Here is a 13,835-nt window from a genome sequence, read left to right as displayed (position 1 = left end):
GCTGGTAAGAAGAGGAACCACTTGGAATGAAGCAAGAAGAATGGCAAGAAACAAAAAAGAATGGCGAAAATTTGTATACCAGTAATGGCCACACACCATTAGATGGTATAAGGGGCTCCTGATTATATATACAGGGTGTTTCATTGGGAAACGGAAATACTTTACCGGTGAATAGAGGTCACCGAGGCGGTTCTAGGCGTACTATATTTTTTGCCCTACCTACTTTTATAACCGAGTTACAGGGTGTTTTATCGATTTTGCCAATTTCTTTCCTAAGCCATAACTTTAGAACCACCCTGTATATTTTTTTGATATTTGGTACACATGTGCCTCATCCAAAACCCAAAGGACCGACATACTAATCACAAGAAAAATCCAGGTCAGGATTAACAAAAAATTATAAAGTAATTGTGACCTTAAAACAACACCCTGTATATTGAAATTTTGAAAATCTGTTTTCATATTTGAAAATAGCACAAAAAACTAAGTCTAATCGTTCGCTTCAATTTTTCGGCCAGACAATTTTATGACTTTAATTTTAAAATTATATTGAATTTTTTAAGAACTCTGACATTAAAAAGAAGGTATTAATAACTTTTTAATTATAAATTATTAAAGCTATTGAATAAATACTTATTTTAAAATTAATCAATACTTATTTGCCACATTGGAACGACCCAATTATTAATCACAAGAAAAATCCAGGTCCGGATTAACAAAAAAAATAAAGTAATTGTTATCTTGAAACAACACCCTGTATATTGAAATTTTCAAAATCCGTTTGCACATACATAGGTATGAAAAGAGCACAAAAAACTAAGTTTAATCGTTAGCTTAAATTTTTTGGCCAGACAATTTAATAAATTTAATTTTGAAATTATGTCGAAATTTTTAAGAACTCATCATAATAAAAATTTCGATATAATTTCAAAAACCCGTGTTGAGCTGCCCCCCCCCCACTTGCAAAAATTAAAAAACAAATAGCCCTGATTGATGAGCTATTTATGAGCTCTCATATTCCGCAAACTAAAATTTTTGAGCTCGTTCCACTGAGCAGGAATTTGATACTTTAGTGGGGGCTGAGTCAGCCCCCCCCCCACTACTTAAAAATAGGAATACTGAATCAGTTTTTGCGGCAGAATTACGAGCTATTTATGAGCTCTTGAAATTATATAGTTTCGATTTTTGAGCTCATCCCCTTCACCCCCAAACAACCCTTTAATTGATTTAACTTAAGAGAAAAATGCTGAGAAAACTTAAAATATATCGTATTGCGGATATAATTCCTATAGCTTATATACTCTAAGAATAAACTATTAAATCACGTGCATTTGGATTATTGAGCTACAACCCCTTCGCAAGAAAACCACCCTATCTTCCCGGCTTAAGAGAAAGTTGTACTTAAAATGCATTAAACTAATTATTTGGCGACTACATATCATTGAATAATTTATAAGCTTCCAAATTACGCGCATTTAGATCAGTAAATTGCAATTTATTTTGTATAGTGCAGTCACTGAAGGTAAAAATCAACGATTACCTTCAATTTCGGTGAACCTTCATCGATTTTCACGAAAATTGATCAGTGGTTAGAGGATACGTCAAGAAACAAAGGTGACATGGTACCACCTTGCGCCTTTACCCTGAGGGTGGATACCGCCCCTTCTCGGGGGTGAAAATTATTTTATTAAAAATAACTGCACAAATCAATAAAAGAATAAATTAAAAGCAAAATTTATTATATAAAGTTAATAAAATAAGTCAATACTTTTTAATTTATTAAAGATCAAAGATTTTAATTATTCGTGAAAAAAATGCATGTTATGAAGCGGTTTTTAATAGTAGTTTAATAGTTTAAAAAGTTAATAGTAGTTTAATTCGTATAGCTTATATTCTAAGAATAAACTCTTAAATCACGCGCCTTTCGATTATAGAGCTACAACCCCTTCGCAAGAAAACTATCCCATATTCCCGACTTAAGAGGGTTGTATTTAAAATAATTTAAATAAATTATTTGGCGACCAGATATCGTTTAATAATTTATGAGCTCGCAAAATATACGCATCTCAATTATTGAATTGCCATTTTCTTTCTATAGTGCAGTCACTGAAGGTAAAAATCAACTATGACTTTCGATTTCGGTAAATCTCCATTCATTTTCACGAATATTGGTGAGCGGATTTTGATGCTATCAACTTTTTCTGGAGCTCATTTTTGATAGGTATTTCTAAGTACTTTGACAAGTATTTAGTACCTAAGTGTTATAAAATGCATCTCTTTCCCGTTATTTAAGCTTGAATCCCTAGATTTGAATAATCGCAGAAACAATATACATTTAATTACCAATAACTTACTTTAAATTAACATTAAAGGGTTTTTTAAGTAAGCAATTTATTATATTTTTTATTAGCTTGAATTTTAGTGACGAACACTTTTTTGTAAAAACTTACAGTTTTTGAGTTATTTATGAAAAATCGCTTTAAAGGCCTGCCTGAAAGACTTCGGTCGATGGCCTTTTGGTACATTGTATCAATAAAGTATGTCACTCTCGCTCTCTCTCTCTCTCTCTCTCTCTCGCTTTAAAGCATGCATTTTCTTTCACAAAAATTAAAATATTTGATCTTTAATAACTCAAAAAGTATTGATTTATTTTAATCACATTATATAACAAATTTTGCTTACAATTTGTTCTTCTCTCGATTTGTGGGGTTATTTTTAATAAAGTAATTTTCACCCCCAAAAAGGGGTGACATATACCCCAGGTTAAAACCCCAAGTTGTTATTGTTAATTCGTGAAAATGAATGGAGATTTACCGAAATCAAAGGTCATAGTTGATTTTTACCTTCACTGACTGCACTATAGAAAGAAAATGGCAATTCAATAATTGAGATGCGTATATTTTGCAAGCTCATAAATTATTAAACGATATGTAGTCGCCAAATAATTAATTTAAATTATTTTAAGTACAACTCTCTTAAGCCGGGAATATGGGATGGTTTTCTTACGAAGGGGTTGTAGCTCTATAATCGAAATACGCGTGATTTAAGAGTTTATTCTTAGAATATAAGCTATAAGAATCATAGGCGTAACCAGGGGGGGTTTTGGGGGTTGCAACCCCCATTGGGATGTGATTTGAGCTCTATACGCTTAACACCATAGCCCTCAAAGACATTCCATTAGTTGTAACCCCCCCTTTCAGGTAGTTGTAACCCCCCCCCCTTAGGATCATCCTGGTTACGCCTATGATACGAATTAAACTACTATAAACTTTTTTGTAAAAACTTACAGTTTTTCAGTGATTTACGAAAAACCGCTTTATAACATGAATTTTTTACGAATAATTGTAAAAAGTATTGACTTATTTTATTAACTTTATATAATAAATTTTGCTTTTAATTTGTTCTTTTATTGATTTGTGCAGTTATTTTTAATAAAATAATTTTCACCCCCGAGAAGGGGCGGTATCCACCCTCAGGGTAAAGGCGCAAGGTGGTACCATGTCACCTTTGTTTCTTGACGTATCCTCTAACCACTGATCAATTTTCGTGAAAATCGATGAAGGTTCACCGAAATTGAAGGTAATCGTTGATTTTTACCTTCAGTGACTGCACTATACAAAATAAATTGCAATTTACTGATCTAAATGCGCGTAATTTGGAAGCTTATAAATTATTCAATGATATGTAGTCGCCAAATAATTAGTTTAATGCATTTTAAGTACAACTTTCTCTTAAGCCGGGAAGATAGGGTGGTTTTCTTGCGAAGGGGTTGTAGCTCAATAATCAAAATGCACGTGATTTAATAGTTTATTCTTAGAGTATATAAGCTATAGGAATTATATCCGCAATACGATATATTTTAAGTTTTCTCAGCATTTTCTCTTAAGTTAAATCAATTAAAGGGTTGTTTGGGGGTGAAGGGGATGAGCTCAAAAATCGAAACTATATAATTTCAAGAGCTCATAAATAGCTCGTAATTCTGCCGCAAAACCGATTCAATATTCCTATTTTTAAGTGATACTTTAGTGGGGGGGGGGCTGACTCAGCCCCCCCCCCACTAAAGTATCAAATTCCTGCTCAGTGGAACGAGCTCAAAAATTTTAGTTTGCGGAATATGAGAGCTCATAATTAGCTCATAAATCAGGGCTATTTGTTTTTTGATTTTGGCAAGTGGGGGGGGAGCCAGCTCAACACGGGTATTTCAAAAGTAATGTCATTAAATTGTCTGCACAAAAAATTAAAGACGGACATTAAACTTAGTTTTTCGTGCTCTTTTCAGGTGTGCAAACGTATTTTAAAAATTTCAATATACAGGGTGTTTTTTCAAGGTTAGAATTACTTTGTATTTTGCTGTTAATACGGACCTGGATTTTTCTTGTGATTAGTAAGTAAGTCCTTCTAATGCTGTAAATAGTAACGGATTATTTTTAAAATTAGTATTTATTCATCAACTTGAATGATTTATTAATAAAAGTGCTTTAAAAACCTGCTTATTATTTTCAGGGTTCTTAAAAATTTGAATATATTTAATTTCAAAATTAAAGTTAATAAGTTTTTGCACAAAAAATCAAAGTGAATCTATAAACTCGGATTTTTGTGGTCTTTTCAAATGTGCAAACAATTTTTGAAAGTGTCAATATACAGGGTGTTGTTTCAAGGTCACAATTACTTTATGTTTTTTTGTTCATCCGGACCTGGATTTTTCTTGTGATTAATAATTGGGTCGTTCCAATGTGGTAAATAAATATTGATTAATTTTAAAATGAGTATTTATTCAATAAATTTAATAATTTATAATTAAAAGTTAATAATACCTGCTTTTTAATGTGCAGTTCTTAAAAAAAATCAATATAATTTCAAAATAAAAGTCAAAAAATTGTTTGGCGGAAAAATCTAAGCGAACTATTAGACTTAGTTTTTTGTGCTCTTTTCAAATATGCAAACAGATTTTGAAAATTTCAATATATAGAGTGTTGTTTTAAGGTCACAATTATTTTATAATTTTTTGTTAATATGGACCTGGATTTTTCTTGTGATTAGTATGTCGGTCGTTTGGGTTTTGAATGAGAGATATGTGTACCAAATATTAAAAAAATATACAAGGTGGTTCTAAAGTTATGGCTTAGGAAAGAAATAAGCAAAATCTATAAAACACCCTGTAACTCGGATATAAAAGTCGGTAGGGCAAAAAATTTAGTATACCTAGAACCGCCTTAGTGACCTCTATTCACCATTAAAGTATTTCCGTTTCCCAATGAAACACCCTGTATAATATATATTTACAACGCAAAAAAGTAATTCAATTGTAATCGATTTTTTTAAGATTTTGCTAATCATTTTGACGTTCTATTGATAAAATATGAATTTCGTACTTCGCATACTTTCACAATTATCGTGTAGATCGCGATAAGATTAATAGATTAATTTATAATTACATATTACGGAACATTAAAAAAACTTAAATTCAGTATTTAAGACGTAAGTATATTTAATGTAAAAATATATACCACAGCTTTGACCAACTAATATTTTTTATAATTAATGTTTTTAATTTTAATTTTAAATTAATCACTTTGACATTTATGTCAAATTTCCGGTAAAGGTTTACAGGCTTTTCACTACTGGCGCTCGCGAATTTGTAAATTTCCCCTCTACGTACGAGCTCACAGCGTATAGGATACCAACAATAGCGGATAAAATATGTGAAACTACCACTACATGTTGATTTATAACGTTCTCTGTCGTTTTCCGACTTCCAATCGCCGTTTCGTTCTGTTGTTCCATAGGGTCGCTCCTCTCATGTCACTTTCTCTCAGCTCTGTATTTATTCCTTCGCTCCAATTTTCTCTCGATCTACCTCGTTTTCTCCTTCCTTCTGGTTGCCATTTTAATATTCCTTTGGTATTCGTTTTTCATTCATTCTTTGTATATGTCCGAACCAGATAAGTTTTGTTGTTAGGTCATCCGTTATTGTTCGTTTTGTTCCCATTATTTCTCTAATGCGTTCGTTGGTAAAATCTTTCTTTCTCTTTCTCTTCCAGACCTTCCTGCAGATAATCTCCAAAAATCCATTTCCATTGCTCTCAGCGTTGCCAGTGTTCTTTCTTTCAATGACCATAACTCACAGCTGTATAGAGTAATACTTTTCACTATAGTCATATAGGTATTCTTCTTTTATTTTCTTTGCTGATGGATTGGTCCCATAAAATGCTGCATATCTCATGGTGTTTTTATATCAATGTATTAATTTTTACATGCGTATGTTATGGTATAAAGTCCTTTTTAAATGCGTGCATTTCCTTCGAATCCTGAGAAAACTAAGAATTTTTGAAAACATTAAACACAGAAGGAAATAATAATCATTATTGAGGGCAGAATGTCCCTGAAAACTTCTATAATGTATATTTTAATAAATTATAGGGATGAAAAATAAGAGAAAATTTAGTGTGATTTTTAATTTTAAATATTGGATTCAAAATAAAAGTCCTGTTTATTTTAAGTGACTTTGTACCCTCGGTAATGATGTTTTCTTTCATTCTGCTTTTAAATTTTTGAAAAATATTTATTAGTTCTTCCAGGATTCTAAAAAAATGAACACCATGTCCATAGTGATATTTTCCAAATCGAATATTCGTTATTTTTGTCATACAACGCACTCATTCGAACATAATGTGCTGACAAGACAATGAGAAACAAGGCTTTGACACGAATTTATGAATATTTTAAGTTGACATGGGAACCTACATGTGAAGATACATTATGCATTTATTAAATGGTAATTAACATAAATAAAGGGTTCATAATATTTCCTCAAAAACATGTTTACGCTCTTTTCAACGCCGGTATTACTTTTTGAAAAATTAATATATGCAGGGTGAAAGAATTGAAAAAATAAACAACATATTTTTAAAAAACAATCAGGAAAACACAACTTCTGGTAAACCAATTCTTCCGGTTCAAGAGCTCGATTTTATACATCAAAAAAAGAAAATATATACCAAATTTGGTTGAAATCGGACATTTGTTTCAAAAGTTACCGTGTTATCAGTCAAATATGTATAGTCGCCATTTTGAATGCCCGTCGTTTTTGTAAAAGGCAAAATCTGAGATGGCCTCATATCTAAATTTGAACCTTTTTATGTGTAGTATATCTGGTCCAAATTATATGCTTCTACCATTAAACGCACAATAATTCTTATAATATTTGCACGAATTTGCCGCACATAGGTTCATGTGAAGATAATGGGTCCCGGTGAATTCGTAACTATTTTAATCCCCCATCCTAATTACAGGCCAATTGGTAACTCTGGCCTTCAGGTAATTTTTCGGTAACCAATCAACTACCGGTGAATTCGTAACTAAATAAAGGTATAATCTTTTAGACTTGAAATAAACATGTGGAAAATCTGTTTGCATTTAAATAATTATCAGATGGATTTAAATAATTTATCATTGCTTAACATCTAAATATTGAATTTACAATAATTGTAAGTAAGTTGTTTTATCAAGTAATTATTACTTGATAAAAACCAAGCTCGTATACAGCTATACTTCTATACTTGATGGAAATAATATTTATAACACCTGTTATGAAACACTATAATATTGTTTCAATTATTTTATTAAGATATTTAAATTTTTGCTATTTTTTATAGGTACACCTGGTTCCAAAAAAAACTGATACGACTCTTGACGCGTATTTTGTAGAAAATTGAGCAGTGTATTTTGAAGGATAAATACTCAATATGTACATACTGTCAATGTCACTGCCAAATATTAAAATTTGTCAGATAGCTTATTCTGTTCCACGGTTATTAGACTTTATTATTAATCTTTATTATTAATACTTTCTCCGCAACTGAGGGTATATTATTAACTGTATTGTTTTTAAACAATAGATGATAAAATAAAAATATTGACAGTTCAAAAATGTGAACATTATTGCATTGTGTGTGGCCTAAGTTTGGGCTGAAAACTGAAATGTATTACATTTTTACAAAATTTTGGAATATGTTTAATTACGTAGACCAATTTTAACAGTTGTTTTCAATACAGATTTGAATCATCTACAAATAGTTTCTAATGTCTTTTGATGTCAAATAATTAGGGAAATTGGAATTCAACAGTTTAGAATTTTACATTGAGTTAATGCAAAATTGTGACGCATGTCAAAATTCTCAATGTATTTTAATTGTATTCATTTTTTTTTCGAATCCTGAGAAAGCTAATAAATATTTTTGAAAAATTTAAACTCAGAATGAAAGACTACATTATTACCGAGGGCTGAAAGTCCCTGAAAACTTCTATAATATTTATTTTAATAAGTTACAGGCCTGAAAATAAAAAAAAAGTGTGATATTAAATTTCAAATATTTCATTCAATAGAAACTGCTTGTTTATTCTAAGGGGCTTTCCGCCCTCGGTAATAAAATGTAATCTTTCATCCAGCGTTTAAATTTTTCTAAAATACTTATTAGTTTTTTCATGAATCAGTTGTTTGTTGTTTGTGTATTTTATTATTTGTCTGTCATAATAAATATAATGTCAGATCAATCAAATACACTGCTCAACATGATGAAATCTTACTAAGAGTCGTATCAGTTTTTTTAGGAACCGGCTATACATATAATACAAATATAATGTTTTTAAGCAAACCAAGAAACATTCGGTTTAGATTTAAGGTATTAGATTTAATAAATGGTTTCGAATTCACCTGAAGAAAATTTCGAGTTGGCAGGTCAGGTAATAAAAAAGTTACGAATTGGCCGGTTTACATTTTGATTTGAAAATTTTTGTCATTAAAAGTTACGAGTTGGCGCGTGTCCAAGATAAGTTATTCATTTATTACATGGTAATTAACATAACTAAAAAGTTCAAAATATTCCCTAAAATATATTTTTATGCTCTTTTCAATGCCGGTATTAACTTTTTGAAAAATTAATACATACAGGGTGAAAGATTTAAAAAAACAACATATTTTGAAAAAAAAAAATCACGAAAAACACAACTTCTGGTAAACCGATTCTTCCGGTTCAGGAGCTGAACCTTATACATCAAAAAAGGAACCTATATACCAAACTTGGTTGAAGTCGGACTTTTCGTTTAAAAGTTATCGTTCTATTAGTCACATATTATGTATCGTCGCCAATTTGAATGCCCGCCATTTTTGTAAAAGGTAAAATCTGAGATGGCCTCATATCTAATTTTAAATTTGTAGTATATGTGGTCCAAATTATATGCTTCTATCATTAAATGCACAACTCTTATAATATTTGCACGAATCTTCCGCACTAACGTAATTTTTCATGTAAAGTAAGAAAAAGTAAAGATAGCCGAAAAATATTTGCTCCTACGCTCTTAAGTTATTCATGTTTTTTGTTCAAAAAAATTTACAGATAGGGGCAAAATCTTAAACATTTTTTAACTGGCCTCTTTACAAAGACGATTTCTTATAAAATCTATAGATCCAGGAAATAGGGTAAAGAGTTTTTTAGAATTATAAGAATCGGAACGTCATAATGTCAGAAATAATTTATTGTTATTATTTACAGCTAAACGGTTAGCTAAATGGTAGTAATTTCAATGGCGATATCAAACATCATTTTAAACTTCAAACTTGAAAGGTGCAGCAACACCCCTGAGAAAATTGAGTTTGAACCAAAAAGTTTCGTATTGGCATCAAAAGTGGGACTTCCTCTAAAAATATTTCCAGTATTAGAAAACCCAGTTTGATAAATTGTTAATTTTGCATTTGTGTTTATACTGAACTAGTTTTTAAATTATGTACTGATAGTATTAAAAACCCAGTAATAAAAGAGTATATATAAATATTTAATAATTTATTTATCATACCATACCCTATAATATATAGTATAGCACACCTATGGACCGTTCACAAATTCTTAAGAGCTCAGAGGGCCACGATTTTTGACCCTTCGCTTCGTTATCGAACGTATTCGCTTCGTATCTGTTTAGTTCGATAACGAAGCGAAGGGTCAAAAATCGAGGCCCAGTACAAGTTTGACCCTCATTAGAGGACTGAAATACAGAGAGGACAGGTAAAATGATATAATAACGAATTCCAACCTAAAACTGGCAGTTTAAGGCCAGTATTATATTAGGCAACTGGTGACGCCACCAAGTTGCTCCACCAGTGACTCATTACGTCACGGGGCATTTAAGTAAATGAGACCTATTAGACTACGGTAACTGGTTGCGCCACCAGTTGCTCATATCAGCCACCAGTTGCCCATAATATTTTGTGTGCTTTAATTTGGTGGAGCCACTAGTTGCGCCACCAGTTGCCCCACTAGTTGCGCCACCAGTTACCTAGACTAATAATGGCCTTAGATGTTTTCGACTAACCCACCTTGTATCTGAAGGAATACAATAGACCTGTAAAAGTTAAATCGGATTATGTAGGTATATTTGGGTACAGATGATTGACTAGGGCAGTAGAGTATATAATTAAAACATTTATTTAAACTAAATAAATATATTTTTTAAACGGTACCTACGTAGGTAAATTGTATTTTTGTTTTAATAAAATTTCTATATTTTATTCAAAAATAAACAATTCAAAAATAAAAAGTTACTTGCAATTTGTAAAACATACATTTATTTAATTAATACCTATTTTTAAATTATACAAATTAGTCCAATCATTTGGTAGTTTTACCTGGAAATTTTTCCGAGAGTTTTGAAAATTGGTAATTTAATGGATTTCGGAATGCTTTTTTCGAATTTCAACTTTGCTACCTTTTATCTCCGCCGCCATATTTAAAAGATGGCGCCTAATAACAGTTTTTTGGGAATATCTTCTTTTTGACGCATTTTACGAAAAAACACTTATGTAAAAAATTAAACTAGAAAAAATTTCCCACAATTTATATAATTTTAATTTTTTCATAAAATTAATCGTATTTGGCGTACGAGCGGTGCAAAATATATTTCAATAGACGTTATGAAAAAAAAACTCATTTCCACACCACCTGGAGGTAGAGTAAGCGGCGCGTTTTTTTATTGTGGTTTGCCCTGGAGGCCTAATCCACATATGAGGTATTTATTAATTTACAAATTTAGGGCAATCACCTTCGTTTTGCAGTTCCTGATATACCAGCAACGACTTCGTCCTAAGCATCGATCGAGATATCGCAGACTGAAATTTAGTAGGAATTTTTGTTTGTACATAAATGATTTTTTCGTAAAATGCGTCGGAAAGGATGTATTCCCAAAAAAACTGTTATTTGGCACCACATTTTCAATATGGCGGCTCGAGCGGCGGAGATACGACGTAGCAAAGTTGAAATTCAAAAAGAGCATAAATCCACAAAATAACCAATTTTTAAAACTCCCGGAAAACTTTCCAGGTAACTCAATTTTTTTTGTCGACTATATGACTGAACTAAATTACGATTACAGAACTATTCAAATTCAAAATAAACAGGATCATCTTCGGAATCCGAGTCGTCTTGCAGGTTAATAATTATCGGTTGTATCTCTACAGTCGCATCAATTATGTTGTCAAGATCCCACATTTTTTGTGCTTCTTCCATTACATGACTTACTGCATCTCGCCAGTTTTGTTCTGTAATATGTTCTAAAGACTCATATAACAATTCACGCACAGCTTGTATTTTATATGATGTATTTTTTCTAGCCACATAACCTTTCATTTGGGCCCAAATGAGTTCAATTGGATTTATTTCACAGTGGTAGGGTAGAAGACTGTGATGTTTCGCCTTTCCGCCATTTTGTCAACTACATATTTCTTGTACTTAGATTTGTGTTGCCGGGCAATTTTTAAAAGTTCTGCTTTAACCATTCCATCTTCGTAAGGCAGAGACTTATTCCGCAGCCAGTCAAGGACATCTTGTTTCTTCTACGCAGTCGTTGGAAATCTTTCTACTAGTCTTGAATGATAAGGTGCATTGTCTAATACTATAATTGAATTTGGTGGTATATGTTCAATCAACTGCTCAAAATACTCTTCGAAAACATCAGCTGTCATCTCCTCGTGATAGTCTTTTGTGCTTTTGGATTAAAATTCCCCCAAACCATCCCTAAGAAATCCATTTTCACTGCCAATGTGAGAAATTATTAATCTACTACCTTTACCAGAGGGTGGGGAAATACCAGTAGACCAACCTTCTATAAACGCTTGCCTGGAGCTTAATATATTTTTATCTGATTAAATTTTTGTATTTTACATTTACCTGCATAAACCCAAGTTTTGTCCTGATAGTAGATTGGCCTTCCTTCAGCCCGGAATTTTCGTATGGATCTTAGATAATGTCTTCTACAACATATTATCTCTTCGCGGTCAATCAAAACTGATTTTCAGTCTGATTTCTCCCACCGGAAATTTAATTCTTTTAAAACTTCCCACAATTTGGTTCGTCCCATATTAGGCAAATCCGGATCGTCTTTAACTTCTTGTAAAATTTTGTTAAGGTTGGGTATTTCTTTTTTGAAAAAAAAAATCAAGTTTCAATTCAATCATTTCAATTCAAGTTTCGAATATAAACTAAGATACGAGGCCAAAGCGCCAAAGACGGTGTCTCTATACCTATCTTCAGGTATGAATTCCAGAGGTAGAGGTCCGTCATTTGGGATGGCACTAATTTGCATATTATTGTACTTGTACAGAGGTCAAAATTTTAGGTTTGTTCATAAGTCACGTCTTAACATTAAATAACGTACATTGAAGGTTAGTATTGAAATATGCAAAGAGATCTCTAAAGATAATCTTATTTACAAAATTGTTAACGGTTAAATTATCAAACATTAGCCGTGAACGTTTTAATTCTTTTTGCTAAGTAAATAATTATTAAAAACGCTATTTTATTCAAAATAGAATATTGATAAACATTTTGGAAAGGAAAGTAAATATACAGGGTGCGCCAAACCTCTGGTTTTCTTTGATTACGGCTAAATTATGGGATACACAAAAAAATGTTTTAAACAAAATTAATGTATATCGAAGCCGTCTACAATTTAAAATTATTTTCGATTATACAGGGTGAGTCAGAACGACGGTACGAACCAAAGTTATTTTTTTAATGGAACACCCTATATATTAAATCATTTTTAAATATATTTTTTTAAAATATTAAGAATTTGTATAAGGTATTATAGGCCTAAAGTTAAAAATTTTCGAAATATTTACACTTTTATTGAGAAAAATGGTAATATTCAAAGGGTTGTGAATTAGGCGCTGAAGGTAATAAAATTTAAATCACATGTCAAAGTTTTTTTAGTGTACTGTTATTATTAAATAAATTAAAATATTTGACATATAGCCATAAAATATACAGTGTGATCACTATTTGCAAATACAAAATTTTCTCATTTTTTTAAATGGGACACCCTGTATATTAGTATTGCCTTTTGTAGTAAATATTACAGCCTTTCTTTTGGTATAAGGTTGTATGTACCTAGCATGTTCCGTTTTGTAGATATTTAAATAAAACTATAGATTTTACGTTTTTGCGGATTTTTTATTAAAAAATTTTTTTGCAAAAAAAAAATTATAATCTGGCTTTAGAAACATACATTAAAATATCAAATATGAAAAAAAAACGTAATTAAAGATTAAAATAGATCATATACTAGTACAATTCAATTGAATTTAATATCTTAAAATTATTTTACAAAAAATATTTTACCATACTAATGAATGCATAAATTAGTTACTAAATTAAATAAACAACCAAATTTGATATCTACCCTAAAAATTTTTCTACCACAGCTACTTTCCTCTACCAAATTAATTGTTAGTTATATTGTATTTACGAGTAAGATCAGTTAAACTTTTAATTTACCTTTTAAAACTT

General features: G+C 31.1%; 2 protein-coding genes across 2 annotated transcripts in view; both read left to right on the top strand.

The window, feature by feature from the left end:
- The window catches only part of LOC126889577 (cytochrome P450 6k1-like), a 136,297-nt gene extending 126,467 nt beyond the window's left edge, over nucleotides 1-9,830 (top strand). Inside the window, exon 3 of the mRNA XM_050657970.1 lies at nucleotides 9,552-9,830. Within this exon, the coding sequence (XP_050513927.1) occupies nucleotides 9,552-9,574 (23 nt within the window). The 3' untranslated portion in view covers nucleotides 9,575-9,830. The remainder of the gene's footprint in view (nucleotides 1-9,551) is intronic.
- The window catches only part of LOC126889576 (cytochrome P450 6k1-like), a 122,380-nt gene that overhangs the window by 4,079 nt on the left and 104,466 nt on the right, over nucleotides 1-13,835 (top strand). The gene's annotated exons all lie outside the window — the stretch shown is intronic.

The sequence above is a fragment of the Diabrotica virgifera genome, chromosome 8, assembly GCF_917563875.1.
Source record: "Diabrotica virgifera virgifera chromosome 8, PGI_DIABVI_V3a".
NCBI classification, from domain to species: Eukaryota; Metazoa; Arthropoda; class Insecta; order Coleoptera; family Chrysomelidae; genus Diabrotica; species Diabrotica virgifera.
The sequence above is the reverse complement of the archived record's forward strand: the minus strand, read 5'-3'. Positions and strand labels throughout refer to the sequence as shown.